Below are 23,779 nucleotides of genomic sequence, written 5' to 3'. Positions count from 1 at the left end.
ATATATATATATATATATTTGCAAGGCAAGAAGATACATCTCATAAAATGTCATATATATATAATAAAATGCAAGGGCTGGACCAGTGGCCTCGAAGATCCCTTCCAGATCTAAATCTCCGACTCTGAGGACTTTGGCGAGCACTGTATTTGATAAGAGTTAGAAGAGACCCCAGTGGGCATGTCACCTGTGCCCCGGTGGGGGAGGGGGCTCTGCAATGTACCTGAAAAGGTTCCTCCGGCCTCCTCTTGGTGGAGCATCCCGGTGCTCTCCGCTCACAATCTGAGGGAAAAAGAGAGCCCTTGTCCGTGCCGAGGATGGAGCCCAAGCTCCGCTTTCCCCTCCGGTTGTAGGAGAGATTCTGGCAGGGCCAGGGGACCGACGCCGTCCCGTGGGGAGCCGTGCGGCCCCTGCCCGCGGGGGATCCCGCCACTCCTGGAAGGGGCCGCGGCAGCGGGGGCGGAACCTCTTTGGAAATGCAGGTAAGATGAGAGACACTCAGGATGTCAGGAGCTGAGACCTCTCGGGGCCCCACGCGGGGCTGAGCCGCGGGCGGACTTAGTGGAAATCCCCTCCAGACCCCGCACGTGTACGAAACCCTCCTCCTTCCAAGCTTCCCGGCCAATGGAGGGCCAGTGGGCGGGGGGAAGGGGCTCTAGCTTCCCTCTGGCCCCGCCCCCAGCCCGGCAGCCTCGCAGCCCGCGGGTCCCGGGCCCCCCAGGTGCTTTACCCCCAGAACTCGTCGCGATGCAGCTCCTGTGGCTCGGCCTCCTCTTGTCCGTCGCCATCTCAGGTGAGACGCGGGACCTTCTACTGGGGGAAGCTCCAGGGCTTGGGGGGCAGGAGGAGGGTCCGAGGGGACTCACCCCGCACGAGACTTGGCGGGAGCCGGGCGGAGGCGGGGGTCCCGAGTGCGGAGCGCTGCCGACACCCCGCGCGCCTCCTCCGAAGCGGGGTGGTCATTCCGGGCGGGCGCTCGCTCCCCGGGGCCGCCGGGCGTCGGGTGTGGGAGACGCCCCAGCCAGAGGACTGAGAGGAGACCCTTCTCCGGTCCGCGACGCAATAGCCTCCCCTTCCCACCCCTCGGTCCGTGGCGGGCCCGGACCCCGACGGGCAGCCGGGAGAGAGGGAGAGAAAAAGGGAGGAGCTGGCATGGAGAAGGGGGGGATGGGGAGGATAAAGCTGAGAGACTGGAGAGTCCTCCAGCCCAAGTGCTCGTTCCCCTCGTGAGGAGACGTGAGCTGGCTCAGAGAGATGCAGCTGGGGGTGCCCAGGGGACGGACCAGCCTTGAACCCGCGGCCTCTGACTTGGCAGCCTGGGTGCCAGCCTAGCCCGGGTGGGGGAGAGGCTCCGGTGGCAGGGGAAGGCATGTCAGCCCCAAGTGCCGAGGGCTCCTGGGCCCTTGGCCGGACTCCTGGGCCCTTGGCCGGATTTCTGGGCCTTTGGCCGGACTCCTGGGCCCTTGGCCAGACTTCTGGGCCCTTGGCCGGACTTCTGGGCCCTTGGCCGGACTCCTGGGCCCTTGGCCGGACTTCTGGGCCCTTGGCCGGACTTGGGCATCCTCTTCCGCTCAGACTTCCTGAAGAGTTCACACGGGGTCTGCGGCCCAGCACACATTTTGTAATCTCCAGAGGAGCAGTTTAGCAAACCATGAGCTTGCCTTGAAGGTGGAAACTGTACTTAATATGCAGTCACAGCTGGGCCTCGAGCTAAGGGGAAGATGGGCCAAAACCAACCTTAACTGGAATTACCCGAGGAAATGAAGGTGGAAGTTAGCAGAGCGGGGCAGCTGGGAGGGGCAGTGGCTAGAGCATCGGCCCTGAAGTCAGGAGGGCCTGAGATCAAATCTGGCCTCAGACACTTAACACTCTCTGGCTGTGGAGTAAGTGAGTCACTTAACCCTAATTGCTTCAGCAAAAAGGAAAAAAAAAGGAAATTAGCAGAGCAGCGGTTATCCTGTCCTGGGACTCCTCAGGGATGCCTGTGAGCACAGGCAGGCTCACCCCCCCACTGGCCAAGCTAGACCACATCACCGGTGGAAATGAGCCGAAGCAGCCCAGAGGCTTATTAAATACAGATTATCATCTCTAAGAATCTACTGGGATCCCTCCCGGGCTTTGGAGACTAAAAGTCAGAGTTGGGGGGAGGAGAGGAAGAATAGAAACTCAGAGGTCCCCTCGGATCTAAAAAGGACGGCCAGGGAGAGACTCTCCGGGGACCAAGGTGGGGGAACCGCCTCTGAGCATCCTCAGCCTGGTCAAGGGGCAGCAGGGAGCCCCATAAGGGCTCTGAACTTAAAATCCGACACTGTTCTAAAAGGGCCTCTGCTCTGAAGCTGGAGACCATCAGGGAGGCAAATTTCGGGCCTGTTTTCCTAGTCCTCCCCTGTCCAGGCTGCCTTAGGTGTGGGACCAGTCCCTGCAGGGGCTCTGCAAGGTGCTGGGGAAGCAGGGATCCAAGTGCCACAGTCTCTGCCTTCAAAGGACTCACGGTCTACTGGTAGGAACAATGTGTGCATGCTGATATTTCTGAACAGAAAATGTGGCCCAAGGAAGGCCTTCTTCTTGTGGGGATGACTCTCCCCCCAAGCTAGGGAGTCCAGAAGTAGGGGGAGGAGGACAGCAGGCATTTTGCCCCTTTTCTGGGCTGGTCCCACTCCCCCACGGGTGGCTCTCTTTGTTGTTCTCTGATCTGGTGCGAGAAGAAAATCTCACTGCGTTTGAGGTTCATCCTGGGCCATCCTGCTTTCCTTCCAGAAGCATTTATTAAACAGAAACTGTTTTTGCCTTTCTTTGTGTCCCAGTCCCGGGCACCTAGTAAGCACTTAATAAATACTTATTGATCGACTTTTAGGAGCCCACTATGGGACAGGTCAGGAGATGAACTCCTGTATGTTTTACAGTGTGGGGCAGTGGCCAGGCCATGGTCATGGAGGCAATGAGAGCAGGAACTGTCTTGTCTCTTTTTGTTTTGGTTTTTTTTTTGTATTCCCAGACCAGTGCCTCGAACACAGTAGGGGTTTAATAAATGTTTATTGCCTGAGGAAGGCAGATCTGAGTTCGAGATCTGACAGTCCCACTTTGAACAAATAACTGCCTTCTCTGAGAAGATGGATTTGGAAGAAAAAGACTCTAAAGATCATCAGAAACAAACTTCCCAATTTGCAGATGAGACGGTGGTTGTTGGTCTCTCTTTCTCAAAGAGGACGTCAGAGAAGTGATACCATGACATGCAAATGAATTGGATTTAAGTGAGGAAGGGCAGGGCAAGGTCATCTGCCTCACCTTCCTCTCCAGAGCCATCTGGGTCCAGTGGCCAGATAGAGATCAGGACCAGAGATGGCCCCGGATGAAATGGGAGACCTCGGCCTTTTTAAGCTAAGGTCTTCAACAGGTCTGTTTGACTGAGGCCATACCCATTCAGTGATTAAGGCTGCAGATGAGGAAATGAGGTCCAGAGAGGTGATGGGACACATTCAACATCAAAAAGTCAAGCTTTGATTTGAACTCGGGTCCTCTGATTTCAGATTCAGTTCTCTTCCTGTTACAGGCCCAAATCTGGAAGATGCGGGGAACAAAATGTGGGCTCCATGCTTTACAGAATGCCTATTGAGGAGTCCTCCCCTCACCAGCTCTGGAATCCCCAGGTGTGGGTTCTTATGCAGCGTGTGTGCTTAATAAGCATTTATTAAATACCTACTAGATACCAAGCACTGTATTAGGCCGTGGGCTTGAGCAAGAGTCCTATTTCATAGGGTTGTGGTGAACCTCAAGTATATTAATAGTTATCTGTATTTAAAGTAATTGTTGGTAATACTAACACACTGTTAATAGAGCATCATGCTTTCTTGGAAGCTTTCATTTTATCTTGAAACAAATGAAGTTGACCTGCAGGTGTTATCTAGCGTTACAACTGAGTCTCCAGATGTTAAGTGACTTTGCCACTTTTTAGTGACTGATTCCGTTTTAGAACTAGTTTTTTTCTAACCCCCTACCCCCGTTTCCTAGGAACATGTGGTAGGAACAAATAATAGTTTAAACTACCGGCCTTGGTGTGTAACTTTACAGAAATACTTATCATGATGATGATTATTTTAAGAAAGACACTAACAAGGAAGTAGACAAAGTCAGAGGGAAAAGATTTTTTTGTGTCAACACTTAATGAGCAAGTCACTTCTCTCTGAGACTCCATTTTGCCTCTGTAAAATGGAGATATCACAGAGGGATATATTGAGACTGGAATAAAATAAGCTTAAAGGGACTACAGAAACTCGGGCTGATATTTACAGCTGGGGAAAGGGGATGGCATTTTAAACTCTGAGTCGGATTTATCAGGCAGAGAGAATGGGTAGAGAGGGCAAATAAGGAGCAGAAACTGGAAGAGCACTGCAGAGGTGACATAGGGTGAGAAATGTGAGGAGTTTGGTTAGAGGGAGGCCTGTGAGTACAGACCATTGCATATAATGAAGAGTTTTTCTATATGTCCGCTAGATTTGCTGAACTTTTTTTATCTTTCTCTTTTTTATTAGGAATGGCTTTCTGGAAGGCAGAGGGGAAGAAAGATAGGTGATATAGAAAGGAAAGAATAGGACCTGGATCAGCGACTTCTTTGGTGCAGGGAACTTCCAGATGAGGAAATCCCTCTACCAAATCAAGTCTGTACCTTCCCTACCACCAGGGTCACACAGGCAGTCTTCATCAGAAGTGGGTCTTGAACCCAGCTCCCACGGCCAGCTCCCTGTCCCCTGCCTCAGCTAGAGCTGTTCAGATTGGAGGGGACTGGCTCTGAAGGTCCTGGAGGCCTGCAAGAAGAGGCAGATAACTGTGGGGTGGATATTTTGTGATAGTGCTTTTGGGGTACAGGACCAGATGACTGCCAAGGAAGGACATCCCTCCTAGAAGGGAATGATCTTCCGACATCATAGGATCACAGATTAGAATGGGAAGGGATTTTACAGGCCATTGGCTCCAACCTGTCCCATTTTACTGAGGCTGGGAGAGATTGGGCGCCCTACCCAGAGTCTTACGACTAGTACATGCCAAAGATGAGGTCTTCCTGGATCCAAAGGCAATTCTTTATCCTCTGTGCACTGTGGCCTCTCCTGTTCCCCCTGCCCCCAAAATGAATAAAAATTTATAAGAAGGAAAGAAAGAGAATGGGAAAAGAGAAAAAAGAGAGAAAAGGAAAAAAGAAAGGAGAGAGAAATGGACAAAGAGAGACAGAGAGAAGTTTAATCAGTTTAATGGAACATTTCTAGGCATGCCATCCTTAAGAATGAAAAAATAATGCAACTGGCATTGGAGCACCAGCTTTGGAATGAGGAGATGTGGGTTCAAATCCCAGCTTGGTCATTTACATTGGGATTTTATTCCATCCAACTAGTGTTATGGATGTTTTTGGATATGGGTTATGGATAGTGTATGGATGTTTTTTATGAAAGAATCTCCTTACTTTCACCTCTTAGAAAAACCCTAGCTGCAATGTGAATAGTTGGCCCTCTTGTTAATAGTGGGGGTAAAAAAGATAATGCATATCAAGCTGACTAGGCTTGGTGCTACATTAAAATTTTTATTCTTTCTTTCTTTCTTTCTTTCTTCCTTTCTTTCTCTCTCTCCCTCCCTCCCTCTCTCTCTTTCTTTCGCTAAGAGATCTTCTGACATCATTATGCTTTCCTAGAAGGAGTGTTAAACTGCCTTAGATTTTGGTTCCAGCCATGATCATATCCAATGTAGACCTCAGGAAATTGCTCTGTAGTCTCTTGAGCTTTGGCCAGGGTTCTCGAAGAGGAACAGAATTGTTCTTTGATTTGATGAGGAAAGTCATTCACTTTTCCTCCCAAAGCCTTATTTTGCCCAACTATAAAATGGAAGTATTTGAGGGATAGAAGGGAAGGAGAAAGAAAGAAAAGAGAGGGAAGAGGGAGAGAAGAAGGGAGGGAAAGAGAGAGGGTGGGTGAGGGAAAAGGGAAAAGAGAAGGGGGGGAGGAAGAGAGAGAAAGAGGAGACAGGAGAAAGAATAAATGAGAAAGAAAAAGGATAAGAGAGAAAGGGAGAGAGATAAGAAAGAAAATAAAAGAAAAAGGAGGAAAAGAGAAAGAAAGGGAGCTATAGAAAGAAATGTGAACATGAAATGATTTTGAGATACTTGGATCAATTTGATTCAACACAGTTTTATCAACATTATCCTCAGTTAGTCAAGTAAAAGAACCTTGGGGCTAAGATGAAAGCCTGAGCGGGAAAAAGAGAGCAGAGAGCTTTTATTTAACCAAAGAGAAATAAGTAATTCTACCAAGCAAGCATGTCTTAAGCAGCTATGCAGAAGACCCTGTTCTAGGCAGGGGAAACTTGAAAACAAAAATAACAAAGCAGCTCATATTCTGGTGTGAGTAGGCAATACAACATATACATTGATAAGAAAGCATAAAGTAATTTGAGGAGCTTCTCAAGAGAACAAATGGGCAAGAAGAGCCACCCATGAATACTGAAGGATGTAGAGGTTCCAACTTGGGGCAGCCAGGAGGGAAGGTATTCCAGGCACAGATGCAGGGGTTTCAGCCTAAGCCAGAACACAAAGTCAGGAGCTGGAACGCCATGTCTGAGGAACCAGATTGGCCGGCCCGCGCAGTTTGGTCCTGGTTAGTGCGAATAACGAATTCCCTGAAGTGGTCATTTGAATTTGGGTTTGTCCCATTGCAAGTTACAATTATGTCAAACTGGCTCCACAGTGTGAATTCAAATAAAGAACCAGTTCCCAGGGATTCCATGGTGGCTATTCACACTATTCACACACGCTAGCTGTAGAGCAGCTACAGGGGAGCAGTACTAGTCAGTCAAAGAACCTTTGCTAGGGACTTCTATGCAATGGTGTACAGTTTGAAAATAGAGGCTCAAACTGTAAAAGACTTTTAAATGTATCACCAACAAGTTTCTATTTTTTTCCTGGAGATCATAGGAAGTCACTGAAGATTTAGGAGCAAAAGGAGAAAAAATTGTATATGACTATAATTCTATAAGGTAGACAAGGTAGTTATAATCATCCCCATTTTATTTTTTAATAGCATTTTATTTTTCCAAATACATGTAAAATAGTTTTTGACATTCATTTTTGTAACACCTTATGATCCAAATATTTTCTCCCTCTCTCCCTTACCTCCCCTTCCCCAAGACAGCAAGTAATCTAACATATGGCAAATATGTGCAATCCTTTTAAACATGTTTCCATATTTGTCACGTTGTGCAAGAAAAACCACACCAAAAGGGGGGAAACCATGAGAAAAAAATAAACAAACAAACAAAAAAGGTGAAATTACTCTGTTTCAATCCACATTTAGTCCCCAAAATTCTCTCTCTACGTGCAGAAATTGAGATTTAAAGAAGGGGACTGACTTGACGCATGTTGCATGATAAGTTAGTGACATAGCCAGACCTCGATCCCTGATCTCCAGGACGTTCCATGATGGCCCCCAATGCCTACAGTGCTGTCACCCCCTTAGTTCTACGTGTCTTCCCAACTATTTTGAGTCAGGTGGACAAAGCTGACTCATTTTGTGGACAAGGACCATGAAACTCAGAGATATGTATGTTAGAGGTCCCTTTGTTTAATATTTGATGATGGAAGAGAGACCAAAACCTTGGTGTACTACCTCCAGAGCCTGAACTCTTTCATCAGACTACATCAAAAGGGACTTGAAACTCTCCTTTTATGTGGGAGAGGCAACAGAAAGCCCCGCAGTCCCAGGAGAAGACAAAAGCTTGCATCACAGCCTGCATGGACACTAACAGAGAACAGACAAGTGCCGGCCATTGGTGAGATTGAGTTGTATCTCAAGACCAGTTCCTTTCTGCAGACACTTATTCAGTTTATTCCGGGTGCTCTGTGATGGCTGCACGGGGACAGTGGGTCGGGTGAGGGGCTGATCACCCTGAACGCTGCGCTCAAGAACGGAGCATATGAACTCGGAGGGTAGGGCATGATAGCAACCTCTGAGGATTATGATGACATTGCAGAAAGTTATTCTTATTACTAATGCTGCTTTAGCTCTTTCTTATGATAATTTAGATTGGCTGGGCAGGTATTATCCATTTTACAGATGAGAAAACTGATATAGAAAGTGCAGTGAAAAAAATATTGACTCTGAAGTCAGAGGAAATGGCTTCAATTCTTGCCTTTGCTATCTGTGTGACCTTGTACAAGCCATTTCACCTCAGATTTTTCATCTGTAACATGAGGGCTTAAATGGCCTTGAGGGTCCTTCCTGTAGACCCCTAAATATGGTCTTGAACACATGCAAACCCCTCTAGCACTTTGCCAAGAAAACCCCCAAGATGCGTCCTGGAGCTGGGTACAACTTAAATGACTCAACTGCAGCAGAACATTGTAAAGTTTTCTGCCCGCCGCTAATAAGTGTTTCTTTGTTTTGTGGATTTTTAAGGTTTAAGAGATCCTGGAGGTCATATACTCTAACTCTGTCCTGTTATAGAGAGGTTAAAGGGCCCAGAGTCAATCAGTGTCACATTTTTAAAAGCTTATTGTGCTCCAGGGACTAAGGAAGCAAAGAAAGGCAAAATCACAGTCCTTGTCCTCCAGTAGCTTCCATCCTAATGGCAGAGTCTTGGACGTAACCGAGATGGGCACAGTGCACGGGGAGGGGCTCTCAGAGGGAAGGTATCGGCCCTGAGAAAGGCTTCCTCCCCAAAGACAAAGTACGTGCTCCCGCTGAGAACAAGCACCCAAAGGCTTGAGGTCCTGTCTCCTTTCTGTCCTCCCCAGGGATCTCCGGAGGCCCCACTCTCCTCCAGAGCTCAGAAGTCCTTCAGGTTCAGACCAACCATGAGGCGAAGATTATCTGCGAAATCCGGTCAGCCCAAACTGCCCAGGCGGTCTACTGGTTTCGCCAGCTGAGGCCTTTCGGCGCCAACAATCCCTACCAGTTTCTGGCCCACTCAAACTCCAAGATCCCTTCCGCGCGGGAGGAAGGCAACGGCTCGCAGCGCTTCCTTGTGTCTGGGGAGCCGTACAGATCCACCCTCAGGCTTCTGAAAATGGAGCCTTCGGACAGCGGCGTCTACATCTGTGCCATTATCCCAGGCCCTCAGCTGGTCTTTGGGAAAGGAACCCTCGTGAACGTAGGTAAGGACTCTCCCTGTGGGGAGAGAGCGATGGGCCCCATGGCGGTCAGAGCCAAGCCCTCATCCACGGGAGCTCAGCCAGAAAAGCTTCCCACTGAGGAGGAGGTGCAAGCGGGGCCGCAAAGGGCCTCCATCCCATTCCGGCTCCACATGGCCTGTAGCCCTGTTACAGGAAATTAGAGGCTCTGATAAAGAGTTTTCAGAATCCAGGGCAAGGGGCCGTGCGCATTTTTTGGAAGGGGATATTTGTCTTGGGGAGGGGAGGGTTGTTTTGTTGTTTTGGTTTTTTTAATCAGAGGAGCTCGGTTCAAATTATGCCTTTCCCATTTACTAGTCCTGTGACCCTGGACAAACTCCTGATTCCCTCGAGGCCTTTTTATTCATCCATAAGATGAAGAGATTGCGTGACATGATCCCCCAGCTCTAAGTCCCTAACCCTTCAATGATATGCTTCAGGAATCTGTTGTTCAGTGCCTGGGGCTCCACAAAAGGAGGGTCTCCCTCCCTCCCAATTTATGGCTAAGATTTTTTAGGGGCATTCATGAGATGGTGGGGACTTTCTGTACATTTTCTGCAGGAACCCAGAGTTTAAACTAGCTTGAATTGATGAATAGAGATTGTAAAACAGATCACTATGTCTGTTCTCAAATACTCCAGCCCAGGTAGGTCCTACCTCCTAGGATTTGATTCAAATCAATTAAACAAACATCTATTAAACAAGCACTATATACTGGTGCTGAGGATACAAAGACATACCAACTTAGGCTATGGCTACCCTTGCCATGCTCTCCCTTAGCATTGCTCTCTCTCTGTCTCTCTATTTCTCTATCTCTGTCTCTCTCTGACTGTCTCTCTTTCTCTCTCCTTCTCTTTCTCTCCCTTTCTCTTTCTCTCTCCCTCTATCCATTTCTCTCTTTCTCTCTCTCTTTGTCTCTCTCATTCGTCTCTCTCTCTCTCCCTCTCCCCCACATCCTTATCTTAGCTTAGAAATACAGCAGGTGTGCAATCACTCCGGAAATAAAGCCAATAAATTCTGACTTGTTCTAAAGAAACCACAATCTTGGAGAAAATAAACTGAACCAAATGGATCTGGCCAAGAAGATGTTAGCTCGTGGTCATCTGTTGTTGTTTGTCCTTCATTTTTGAGGAAGATCCATGACGTTACAATATAGGGATCAGAGTATGGTGTTTTTGGCCATGGTCTTTGCCTTTGCTCTGAGGTTTATGTTTCTGCAAAGATGGGGATTTGTGATTGGGAAAGGAAGGTTAGGGATAAAGCCTTGGACATCTCCAAAAGCATTTTATGAGTGGCCTTGTGGTCTAATGGCAAGTCCTAATGGTTCTTTAATTCTAAGGGCAATCTCGAAAGAAGTGGTGGAGAGAACAAAGCACAGAATTCAAGGGTTTTAAGGAGAAGGGCCGTGGGCCAGTCTCCTCCTCTTGGCAGGTTTGGGATTGGGGGGAAGGTTATGAGCAAGTTTTATGAAGGTTTAGGATTCTCCGGTCTCTGTTAGTGCCACGTGGCAGTCGTCCCCCTCAATGCTTGTTGAGCCTGATCAGAACAGGGCAGGGGCCCTCACACTCAGAATGATTTTCCCTCCTTTTCTACCTTTCCCTGCATTTCTACCACTGAGGGGGAGAAAGCTCTTTTTCTTCCTTGCGCTCATGTAAAGTTTTTTGCAAGCCTTAAAAAGCTATATAAATAGAGGATATCATCATCATTATAGTCGAGAGAAATAAAAAGAGGTCGATCGGGCATAGATAGCATGGCTGCTGCATTTAGAAATGCCATAATTTATATCAATAATATATATCATATATAATAAATGCCAGTAAGTTTCCAGATATGGAGATATTTAAAAAAAGGAAAGGGCCCCTGCCTTCCAAGAGCTTGCCTTCCTATTGAGGGAAAAGCATGGACACATATAAGTAAATTCAAAATAAAATTAATCTAAAAATGGGGAAGGGGCACTATAAACTGGATGAAATGGAGAGGGCTCCATGGAAAAGGTGGCATCGGAGCTCAGCCTTGAAGGCAGTGAGGGATTCTAAAAAGTGGAGATAAGAGAAGCATTGCGGGTATGGGAAATAACTTCGGGAAAGGTGGGAGACGGAGTGAGGGGCATGGGGGCAGCAAATAGGTCAGTTCAGCTAAGATCTAGAAGACCTTCCCAGGAGCCCCAAGTTCTCTTGTAGTAAATTGCTGTCTCTCCCTTTGTTGCAGTGGATGTCTTGCCTACAACAGTTAAACCCACCAAGAAGACCACCCCCAGGAGGCGGATATGCAATACAAAACCCTCAGATGTCACTCAACAAAATGGTAAGGTCTCCTTCTCATTCCTCTGAATCCTCAGCGATGGTTTAATAAGGGCTCCTCAAAGTCACAGGAGTCACATGATATAAGTATGAACAAACTGGGGGGGTTTTAGTATCTGATATTTTGGATTTTCTAAGTCACCATTCTCTAGAAAATCTAGAATTAGCTTCATTTAATGCTTTTAAAAAACTATATTTTAAAGATGTGGAAACTGAGAATCAGGAGTAACTTGTGCTTCCTTTCCTTTTCCTCCACGTATCCCTTCGCCTTGAGAGAATGCCTCCTAATTCTGTCCCAAAATAGGGACTAAAGAAGAGGCAGTGTGGTATAATGGTTATGGTGCTGATGCGAAGTCAGAGTGCTGGGTTCAAGCTCTACAACAGACCCATTCTGCCTGTGGGACCATCAGCAAGTCCCTTAATCTGTCCGTTTCCACCCTGGACAACTTTGTAAACATATAAATTAGAGATGGACTATCAACGTCCATTAATGGAGATAATCTGTACTCTGGGAATTCCCGATGCCCATGAAATCATAGGTCCTCCTCCTAAAAAGATCTTATAGACTTTGGTTATAATTATTTTTCATCACTTAGTGGCCAACCTTCTGGGGATGAACTCCTCCATTTCACAGGTGAGAAAATTGAGCATTGGAAAGACCAAGAGCTTCCCACAAGCTGAGTCTAGAATTTCACTCCCTCCCAGTGTATTCACGAGATCTATAAGGAGAAAGGCACAGGGATTAAAATGAGGAAGAGGTTCTGAGAGGAAGCAGTCTGAGTCGCTGTAGCTGTGCCTTTCCACTCTGAGAAGTCTCCATTTCTTTCTTAGTCTGTCTCTATCAGTAAGCTTCCCCTTCCAATCCCACTGTCTCCTTGGCGACTCTAGCTGGAGTGCGGGCTTTCTGACAGCCCCTTCCCAGGGATGCTCTGAAGAGAGGTTTGTATTCAGAGGCAAGGCTGCTGTTCACTGGCTTCTGCCTGTGGTGGAGTGCCCAAAAAGACCAGCGTGCTCTTCTGCGGTCACGTCCCGCGGAACCACCTGCAAGCGCGGCTTTCATCTTGGGGCAGCAGTTTCAGGCAGAAGCTCACTCTTATCAAGAACTTGCATCTCCCCCACAGCCACCCTGCCTCTAGCAGGTGCTTTACAAGCTCTGCCTGGATTCTTTTGGATTTTCCATCCAGGAGCTGCTCCGTTACCAGGAGCTCCCACCCATGCTGCTCCCTCCTCCATCAGCTTGTCTCTCCTGTGAATCTATACACATTAATCATCTCCTTGGGCTCTTGGGATGGACGCTGGTGTTTGGCCAATTAGAAGAAGCTGCGGACCCAAGAGGAAGGGCTGGTGGTGAATGCTGGATGTGTAAAAGCATCCTGGGTCTCTAATGCTCAGTGTCCCCCTCTGTGAAATGGAGAAGTTCCTCACCAGAAGGGTGACCTCCTAATAAACGATGGCGATTTGGTTTTTTATCACAGTGATCATTCATTAAGGCAAAAGTTCATAACCGGGCAACTTTTTAAACAATATTTTAAAAACTGTATTTCAACATCATTGACTTCTTTTATAAATCAGTGTATTTTATGTATTTAAAAACATTGTCCTGAGAAAGGGGTTCATAGCCTTCAACAGACTGACAAAGGGACCCCTGACACACAAAAAGACTAAGAATCCTGGTATTGAGCGTCTTGGTGCGAGTGCTTTGGGGACCAGTTGTTAATTTTCAGAGCATTTATACTTCAGAAATCTGCAGTCATTACAAAAGCAGGGGTTGACACCGTTTTATTGATTAACCAGACTTCAGAAAGAGATGGGACTTTGGGAGTGCAGTGGAGACTCATGGCACTCTCTCTCTGATTGCTGGATTCAGTGCCTGTGAGGGCCCAGATGAAAGGTGGGAGATGCCCATGAGTCCTAGGGACCATCAATGTGGTAGATGGCAAGAACGAGGGTCTTTAATATTCACTTCATTCATTTCAATTCCCTTTATTAAACTGAAATCCACCTCTCTGTAATTTCCATTCATTAGTCATAGGGTTATAGATTTAGAGGCCATTAAAACCAACACCCTCGTTTGATAAAGGAAAGCTTGTGACTGGCTGAGGACTTAAATTCAGTTCTTCTTGACCCCAAATCCAGCATCCTTTCCATCATCCTTCAAACCAATCCTTTTTTTTTTTTTTTTTTGCTGAGACAGTTGGGGTTAAGTGACTTGTCCAGAGTCACAGAGCCAGGAAGTGTTAACTATCTGAGACCAGATTTGAACTCAGGTCCTCCTGACTTCAGGGCTGGTGCCGTATCCATGGCACCATCTAACTGCCCCCGTTCAAACCAATCCTAATCTTTTCCCTAAGAGTAGCAGCTCCAGAACTGGGTCACTTGAGCTGACTGTGAACAGGGCCAAGTCTAACTGAAAGCACAGATATCTTAGAAGACATTTCTCCCTCTCCCACTATCTCTGTGGCTTTTGCCTCATCACTTAACTTGTCTGTTCCTCAGCTTGTTCAGGTGTAAAGTACAGCCTCTCCTAGGTCTAAATCTTTGGTTCGATAATAGTTTTATACTTTACTTTTCCCATTTGACCAGTGCATCTGCCCAGCACTGCAGAGTTAGCCGGAGCTTTGAATCATCCAGTACTATAGCTGACGTAATAAAAATCCTACCAATGCCATGGATGTTAGTACAGTTACTAGTTGAGTTTTATGCAATGATTTTGAATGTAAAAAGCTGTTGAATTCATTCCTTTAAAAACTCTTTTGAGGGGATTTTGGGGGGAGAAATATTAACCACCCTTTTTTTGTATGTTTGTTGTAGGTACCCACTGTAACATCCTCCCTCTCAGCCTCCTGGTGGGGTGTGCTACGGTTTTGCTAATCTCTCTAATTGTGATCATCCGATTGAACTGTAAGTTGTTCACCCTCACAAGTGGCATAAAAGCAAGAGATTACCATTTTCTCAGTGTGTTGTAGAGCTGGGGAAAAGATGGAAAAGGGGAGAAAGGTGGATTGCATCTTGAGGGCACTTTGAAGGGAGCTCCATTGCATATAGCAGGCAGTGAATAAATGTTTATGAGAGGAAATGAGTTGGAACTGAGTGGGACCAAGAATGACCTGTGAAGTGCCTAGCCCAGGGAGCTCTAGAATTCAGTGTGGTCCATGTGGCTTCTCAGGGCTGGGAAGTGGGCGGGAGCCGGAGCGATTGGGCCGAGAGACTGGATTAGGGTCATGTTTGGGATGAATATGGTGCCGTGGAAGAACACCAAGCTAGAATGAGAGAGCCAAACCCTGCTTCTGCCGCTTCCTCTGTGGCTTTTGCCTCATTTCTTAACTTGTCCGGACCTCAGCTTGTTCAGGTGTAAAATATGACCTCTTGTAGATGGAAATCTCTGGCTCGATAATAGTTTGTTACTGTACTTGTCCCACTTGACCAGTGCATCTTCCCAGAGTTGCAGAGTTAGCAGGGGCTTCAAATCATCCAGTCTGACCCACACCTGAATAAGAATCCCCGCCGTGACCTACCTGCCAAGCGGTCATTTGGTCTCCACTTAGGTCCTGGGTTGAGAGAGAACTGTCTCCTGGAGCAGACCATTGCCTTCTCTGGAGACAGCGCTATTGTTGGGAAGTTGGGGGGCCTTGCTTGTTTGCTCATCTAATCAAGTCTCAATCCGCCTCTTTGTGCTCTCACCCATTAATCCTGGTTCTGTTCTCTCTAACTTCTTTCATCTTAAATCTCTTCCCTTCTCACTTCTTCCATTCTCTCACTGAGACATGGTGACTTCTCCCTTCTGATGTGGCTTCCCTGGACACCATTTCCAACACCAGCTACACTCTCTCCCAGACATCCAGTCACAGCAGTGAGAGTGGGGAAGAAGAGATATTCAGGGATCCCCATTGTCTCCCAGTAGCCCTTTCACTAAGTAACCTCTCCTCCGGGGTCACAGCTGTAGAGCTCTATCACCTGATCCGGCTCTCACTGGTTATTTTCCACTGGTTATTGAGGAAAGGACATGCTCTTTCCTCAAAGTCTTTTTTTCCTTCTCACCTTCTGTCCTGAAACTTGGGGACTTCCACATACATATTGATGCTTCCTCAGACACCCTGACTACTCAGTTCCTCCCCACCCTTCACCTACACTGAGCTAGATGTACCTCTGAGTTTGCCATCACCCCCAAAGTGATACTCAGTCATTCACATGGGCAGGAACTCGGAAACCCCTTTTTCTGGTCATAATCTTTTATCGTCCCATCTTTCCTGGTGCCTTAAAACCCCAGCCCTGTTCTTCATCCTCGTTGTCGCTCCCCTGCTCCATTCTTCCTCAAGTCATCACCCCTTGGCTGGTTCTGCCCTCTTCCCCTTCTCATCTTGACTCTACAGCTACCTCTGCTCTTGGATCCCTTGTCCTGTTGTTGCTCACACCCTGCCAAACCCCCACCAGGGTTTACTTCCACTTTTTGTCTCCTTCAGCCCTGTTCACATAGTCTGGAATAGAGCTGGGAGAAATGATAAAGCCATGGTGACTTGAACACTAAAAACTGACCCATGCCCTCACTCTCACAAGGCAAACCTGTTCTCACATTGACTTGCTGTCCTAATCTGAATGGCAGCTGTTCCAAACCTTTTCATCCATCCCTAAGCCCTTTCCTTCACACTTGTCTCATATTTGACCCCCCAAAAAGTTTGTTGAAACCTCCTCATCTCCCATCACTCATAGAACTTTCCCCACTACTTTCTCCTTTGTGACAATCTCAGAGAGAGATGCCCAAGTCCTACATTTGCACCTTTGATCCCATCCCCTGCTAACTTCTCCAACAGATTTTCCCCATTATAATCTGTACTCTTTCTTCTTTAGTCTTTCTCTTTATGCTGGTTGCTTCCCTACTGCTTCCAACATGCTCCCTCAGATTCAAAAAACGCCCACCTGACCCATCCATCCAAACCAGCTACCATTCTATATTATTCTTATCCTTCAAGGCTAAACTCTTTAAGGAAACTGTCTACACATGGGACTGAATTTCTTTCACCCTCTTTAAAACCCTACACGATCTTGTTTCATCTTTCAAATGGAACCGCTCTCTCCAAAGGTACCTGTGATCTCTTATTTGCCAAATCTAATGGCCTTTTCTGTCATCATCATTTTGTCTTGGTTTCTTTCCCTTGTTTAGGTTTTTGTGACACTCCTTTCTTCTAGTTTTCTTCCTTACTCTGTGATCATAACTTCTCCATCTCATTTACTGGTTCTTCATTCTCTTCACATCAAACAATTGTAGAGATCTCTCAAATCTCCTGAGAACACAGTGGATAAGTACCAGACTTGGAGTCAGAAAGACTTATCTTCTCAAGTTCAAATCCAACCTCAGAGACTAACTGAAAAAGTCATTTAACCCTGTTTGCCTCTGTTTCCTCATCAACAAAATGAGTTAAAAAGGGAAAATGGCAAACCCCTCCAGGGTTTTTGTCAATAAAATATCAGATAGAGTCTTGAAGAATAGAGCATGACTGAAGCCATTGAACAACAACAACTCAAGGTTATTCTGGGCCCTCTTCTCTTCTCTCTCCATCCTCTCTCATTTCATCTTCTCAGCTCCCATAGTCTCAACAGCTTTGAACAGATTTATATATCTCCAATCCTGGCCTTGTGAAAAGTACCATTCTCTATTACCAGGTACCTTTTGGACATTACATACCATAGATCATGTAATCCTCTCAAACTCAGCATCTCCCAAGACAGAACTCATTATTCTATCCACCTCCAACTCTCCCCTTCTATGAACTTCCCTCTTCCTATTGATGGAACCACCATGCTCCCAATCATCAGATTGACAACCAACTCATCTACACTCACCCCATAAGTCCAATCTGTTTCCAAGCCCTGCAGTTTCTGTCTTCCAGACCTCGCTCATACGTACCTTTCTCTCTCTCATGTGTCACATCTCTCTTTCAGCCCCGTCCCCATCTCTTGCAATCATCTCCTAACGGATCGCTTAGCTTGGAGCCTGGCACATGTTAAATATTTAGTAAATACTTCTTGACTGACGGATTGCCATTGCATATGACAGCCTTTAAAATACACAAAGGTGGTTATTTTATCTCCCCCAAGTCTCCTCCTCTCCAGACTAAATATCCCCAGTTTCTTCAGTATCCTCCTTTGGACACTTTTCACACCAATGTCCTTCCTAAAATGTGACACCCAGAAGTCAGTACGATGCTCCAGAGGTAGAGTTTTGTGCGTTTTTCTCTGGGGAAGTTTTACATCTTCTTCTGCCTTGTTGCTGTCTCGTGATTCTCCCTAGTAAGTCATAAGCCCTTGAGGTTGGAGATAGTGATTCCATCGGTGGGAATCCCAGCAATAACCAGAACAGTGCAGGGAATAGCAGGAGGTGCTTAGGGAAGACTTGGTAGTTGCTTAGTGGACATGAGGGGCTATGGGAAGAACTTAACTCATGCTTCTCCTTCTCTCCTCCCAGATTTATGGAATCTAGCTCGTCATCACTTTGTGAAACAGTAAGTAAAGCGAATCCCCAGAAGGATGGTTGATGTTTAATGCTTGGTGAAAACTCCCTGCAGGGACCGTGACATGCAGGTTTCCCATAGTCCTCATGCTGCCCCCTCCTCATGCTCTTTCTGATTTCTGACAGTCACTGACTCTAACCTAAGGACAAAAGCCTGAAAGTTCTGGATTAAGTAATTATATAAATCATGTAAAAATCACAGAGAACCAGACTTAGAACCAGTCAGGGCTGACCAAGGCAAGGCACTTAAATCTCCAGACTGCGTTGTTCCCTTAATGCCAGTGAAATCACAGGTCTAGTCCCTATTTCTGTGGGCCAGACTTAGAGTTAGGAAGACCTGGATTCAAATTCTACCTCTGATATATTGTCTTTGTGACCCTGGACAAGTCTTTTACCCTCTTAACCCCACAGATCACTCCTTAGGGCATCATCAACCACAAATAAGCAATTAGAATCATTAGGGGAAGGGACAAACAAAATGAATTTATTTTCCCAGGAGAGACTTCCCTAGAACCTGGGTATGTTGGGTATTGATTGGATTCTTTGGGTGCACATTGTCTCCCTACCTCTCCCTTCCATGGGTGGGCCAAGGGCTGGGCAAATACACAGGAATTACACCAAAAACAAAGAGTGAAGAATTATTATCTGAGCAAGTGAGCCCCCGGGTTTTGGTAAAGACATACAACAAGGGTGTGTCCGGACACAGCCCTGTAGCAGCCATTTCTGGGGCTCCCTCCCACTGGCTTGTTTAATTGATGAGTGATTCCCAGATCAAACATGTGTCCTAGGTCACCACCAACAGGCACTGGAAATTCTCTCCAATTCTGGGTCTGACTTTCCATCACTCCTAAGCCAGAGGAAACCAGGCTGACTCAAAGCAGGAAAGGAAGTTTCCTATACCTTAAATGCAACAGTATCTAGGGTGTCAATTTTGAAAATAAGTTTGTCTAAGTTCCTGTTTAAAGCTTTAAAATATTTCCATGCCCCTTGAGGGTGGTTTTCACTGCCCTCCAAGAGCTTACAATCTAATCAAGGGGACGACACAAAAACAACTCTATACGTACAAGATATACACGGACCAGCTGACCTTGAAGGTCAGTTCTGGCTCCAAGCCGGGATTCTGTGATGACCTGCTTCTTTCTTTGCCTTTCATGGGACTTTAAGACTCAGATCCCCCACCTCTGGTCCCTCTTCCTTTTTCTGCTTCTCAGAAATTGTCCTTCAAGGCTCTCTGCTCAGCTGATCCTGTGCTCATCTACCTTTTGACCCTTCAACAGGTTGGATTGGACCTCAGCAGAGAGTTAACTACCATCCTCTCTATGATCATCCCATAAAATTGGACACTTGATGCTTGGAAAGAGCTAATTTTCATTGTTATTACTAATAATAATCAGCACTTTAGTGGAATTGTAAGGTTTGCATAATAACCCCATAAGGTATTTACAGCAGCTTTTATTAATTCCATTTCACATCTAGAGAAACTGAGGCTCAGATATTTTAACCTGTTTCCATTGACTGTGGGCCAGTCACATGACCACTCTCAGCCTCAGTTTCCTCAGGTGTAATGGACTGGACTAAATGGCCTTCTCTCTAAATCTTTGATCTTAGAAATTAGTGACTTTGCTTGCCATTTGGTTGATTTCATTCAGTTCAATTAAACAAGTGCTTTTCAAGCTTTGCACTACCTAGAGACAGAAAGACAAAAATAATTCCCGATTTCATCTTATTTTCACTATGGGTGAAATCATCAAGTAAATTCAAAATAGTTACTCAATATCTGCGGCAGAATTTGAACCCCAGCCTGCCTGGTTCTAATCCAGAGCTCTCCCTTATACCTTAGCTCACAGTAGCAAAAATTCAAAATGCCGACTTCAAAGGATGATGAATTTGTCTGACTTTTTTTTTCAGGCTTCACAGATGAGTACCGCTCCATACCCCTCAAAATAAAGTTCTTCAAATAGCCTGCTGAAGAAATGCGCTGGATTTTGCATAAGCAGAATTGGGAAACTAGAGCATCTGAATAACAATGATGAACCTTGAAATTCTCCTGAGCCCTGGCCTACCCTCTCATGAATTGGGTTCATGGGACTAATGGATTGGCGGTCACCAGTAGCCCAGCTTAAACCTCAAGCACTTTCTGCTACTTGCTGATTATGTAACAAATGCCATTTCCTGTTACTGGGGAAAGATTCAGACTCTGGGCCAGAGCCTTTGAAAGTCACCGGTCAGTGGCCGGGTCTGTATTTTCTCAGCAGTAGGTCTGGCCCCATGATTCCACAGTGACTCCCCGGTGACTAACAAAAGTAAGCTCACAGAAGTGGAAGGTAAGCCACGGCCGTGGCTTCCAAGGGTTAATATCTGCCTGATACGCTCTCCGTGACAATGAGGGTACTCTGCGAGGTAGAGCGGGTGCAGCCCTTCCGCCTCTCTTCTAGGTCTTCTCTTTGTTATTTTCCCTTTTCTCTTCTCTGAGTGAAAATGGCCTCGGTTTTTTTGTTTTGTTTGTTTTAAAATAAAGTCTGATATTAATTGTTGCAGAAGCTGGGTCCTGATGGTATCTCTGAGCTCCTTTGTTCACACAGAGCAAACCAATGTCACAGACATGCCCCAAGTGCAACATGGGGTTTTGTGTTTTAAAGGGCTTCTAACCAGGACGAGGTTCAGAAACCAGGACTTCGTCTCTGGGAGGACTCAGAGGTGGCTCGGGGGACGTCACCGCTGCGGTCAGTGGCGGCCATCAGCAAAGGTGGCCTTGTGAACGAGGCCCCCAGCCAAACCGTTAGCAGCCATCGATTCAACAAAAATGTGTTGGATGAGATGCAAAGAGAAAGGGCAGAATGCATAGAACGGGGGTTCTTCATCTGAGGTCCAAGAACTTTTCAAAAATTATATTGTTATGACTTTTAATATAATTGGTTTTCTTTGTAATCCTATGCATTTAAAACTCTTTTTTTGAGAAGGCCAAAGAGGTCCTGAACACAAAAAATGATAGAGTTCTTCCCCATTGGATTAAAGGCTGGCTTTGGGGCCAAGAAAACCTAAAGTCGAGTGTTGCCTTAACACAAACTTGTAAAGTGAGGATGGAAATGATTTAACTCTCAGTGCCCAAGGTGACTTTCTAAAACTCTTCATTATAGTCTGAACAGAGCGTTCCCTGAATGGATGCATTCACAGGTCTGCATAAAAACAAACTAATGATACTTTGCATGTAGAATATGAGGGTTTCTGTTTTGGAGCTCCAGGGACACGAGCCCAGAGATTTCCCTCCAAGATCTCAAGGAGTGGAGTTGGAGAGGAAAAAGCAGAATCAGATAATCTCCACTTACTCTTTCTCATGTTTATTGAATGTTGAGCAATGAAATAGGAAGTGCCCAGAGATAGAACGTGCTCCTGCCCTATAAGGGAGCCACACTCTATGAAGAAGACTACCTTCTCTGTCTTTTGATGATAAGCTTGTTGGCAGGTGCCGTGAAGAAAAATATGAATTGAAGGAATATTAGGCTGTGGGAAACTATAATTTAGGAAACTGACCCATACAGGTAAGGATGTTAGAGCCCTTTCAGCAAAATCATAGTGGGTGCCAGAAAAGCCCAAGAGCGCTTTCCCTCCACCGCTGCTTAAATGTTTAATTCTCCTTCCCTCTCAAAATCTGTTACTGATACTGGTGTTACTTGCTAGTTTGCAAACTCACTTTGGTTTGGGGGTTTGGGGTTTATTTGCTCTTAATTTTGTTTTGTTTGGGGAATAATACACACCTGTGACAGAACTGGCTGACTTTAAGACTGACTATAAAGGGGCTGTGGGTAGGGCTTGGAGAACAGGGGTGGAGATGAGATGAATGTTATTGATGTGGGTACCTAAGGCAGGCTGGTGGGCTTTGCCAAAGAGGACTGTGAATAGTTTAAAATCCTTCCTGTTTTTCATTTTATATGTAAACATATGAACATAAATTTACAATTTGCCAGTGTTTATATCAATACCCCTTAGTTGTTGATTTCTAGTTCTCTTTATCTAAATTATCCATTCCTGGTTTTATCAAGATCATTTATGTAAAGTATTTTTGAAGAAAATTTACAGTAAAAGAGATTATTTGTTCTTCAAATACTTAATAGAATAGGCACCTGGCATAGTGCCAGGCACATAATAACTACTTAATAAATGTTTATTGATTGATTTGTGAGTTCTTCTAGTCCTGGTGTTCTGTTCTATTCAGTTTACTTTTGACCTGTTCACTTTTTTTTTTCAAAATAAGTTCAATTTTGTCAATTTTGACATTTATATTTTTTATAAAAATTCATCCTTCTTCCTTAAACTTGCTGTAATGTACATTATTTAGTCTGGTTTTCTCTCCACTCTACCCTTTGATATATACTGGTTTTGTAATCATACAACTGACTAGGTAGGTCAGTGAATCTCTCATTATCCTCGGGGACTATTAGTTACAGACTTAGCTCAGCAGTGGTAAAAAGTGTTTTCCATACAGGGAATTAGCAAAATCATAGTTCTTCACCCAAAAACAGAAAATCCTGTTAATTTAAACTCTGCCCAGAAACAAGCCCTCCACCCTCCTACATGTATATACCAACAACCCCCCAACCATAAACTTTTAGTTTTAAGGTAAACTTCTCAAAGCCACACTCCAGGTAGCTGTGTGGTTTAAAAGTTCACCCATGCTATCTATCTCTCCTTCCTCCCTCTTCATCGGTTCAGATTTCATTTGTCTTCCTTTTATTTTGAAGAAGGAAAGCAGGGTTCTGTAGTGACTTTCCAGGGCCCAGAGCTGGCCCAGGAAGCCAGAGAAAAGACATCACACCCAACAAAGGGTTTTACTTTGTTTTATTTTACAAGTCACCCTGATACTTGACAATTTTAACCAAAGACCATTGAATAATTGTAAGTTTCTGGGTCAGAGGTGTTCCTGATGAAGTGAATGGCACAAAAAGCCATATCCCTGGTTGCAATCCAGTATCTGAGATGGCCCCCGTGAGAAGGAAGCTGCCTCTGTAGAGTTCCCTTGTATAGACAGAGCTATCCTGTACTGGAGCCCACTCTTACCTTATACAACCTGGAAGTTAAGCTATGGACGTCAACTTATAAGGCATCTTGTGTAAACAGGATGGGCAGGATGAGTAAAATTCATTTACTGAGGCAGACAATCAGCACAGTTAGCACTTCTTGCTCTGGGTCTTCTCCCACTAAAGATCATCCATCTCCCCCCTTAATTGCAAGTTCATTAAGATCTTTTCTTGTCTTATGGCATTACAAAAAAGCCTTGCCCCTTGACCTGGAGATGGTGTGAGCCTATAAATTCATTCTGGATAACTCCCCATCTTCATGATTTGTTTCATGACTCATCCTGACTTGACTCATCATTTTGGTGCCCCATGCAAAGACCTTTCTGACAGCTTAAGTCCTTTCCAGTCAAGGTAATCCTCCTGCCTCCCTCCCTTTGTCCTGTAGTTGGGTCCTCCCTTCAAGCACCTAGGAAGGCTTTATTCTTTGGGCAAGTTTGCCATGGGTTTCTCACAGCATTCCCTTTCAATATGGGACACCTTGTCTTGGAATATCTACTGCTCATTTTCTTCTTCTGGAACATTATAGGAGCTTTTAGTTTTTCCCTCCTATTTTTTACAGCTTGTGACAAAGATGGGACAGTCCCCCCTTACACCTCATGGGACTCCCCTTAAATTAGTATTTTAATCACACACTTTATTGTTTGTATTTGTCTTGTCATTTTATCTCAGTCTTTGTCTCTGTGTTTGCCGAATGTACGTGTCATGTTTGTGCTGTGAGATACAGCCAGAAAGAAAACCTTGGAAGAGCGGAAGT

The 23,779-nt window shown here is 45.6% G+C and overlaps 1 protein-coding gene across 1 annotated transcript; it reads left to right on the top strand.

The window, feature by feature from the left end:
• The first annotated feature begins 680 nt into the window (after positions 1-680).
• On the top strand, positions 681-22,126 carry CD8B (CD8b molecule). Its single transcript, XM_031949807.1, has 6 exons — positions 681-793; positions 8,771-9,130; positions 11,354-11,449; positions 14,257-14,346; positions 17,906-17,942; positions 19,859-22,126. Exons 1-6 carry the CDS (start codon positions 748-750, stop codon positions 19,869-19,871), a joined length of 642 nt encoding a protein of 213 aa, XP_031805667.1. The 5' UTR covers positions 681-747; the 3' UTR covers positions 19,872-22,126.
• Positions 22,127-23,779: the final 1,653 nt, after the last annotated feature.

This window comes from Sarcophilus harrisii, chromosome 2 (assembly GCF_902635505.1).
Source record: "Sarcophilus harrisii chromosome 2, mSarHar1.11, whole genome shotgun sequence".
NCBI lineage: Eukaryota > Metazoa > Chordata > Mammalia > Dasyuromorphia > Dasyuridae > Sarcophilus > Sarcophilus harrisii.
This window is presented reverse-complemented; position numbering and strand designations above follow the sequence as displayed.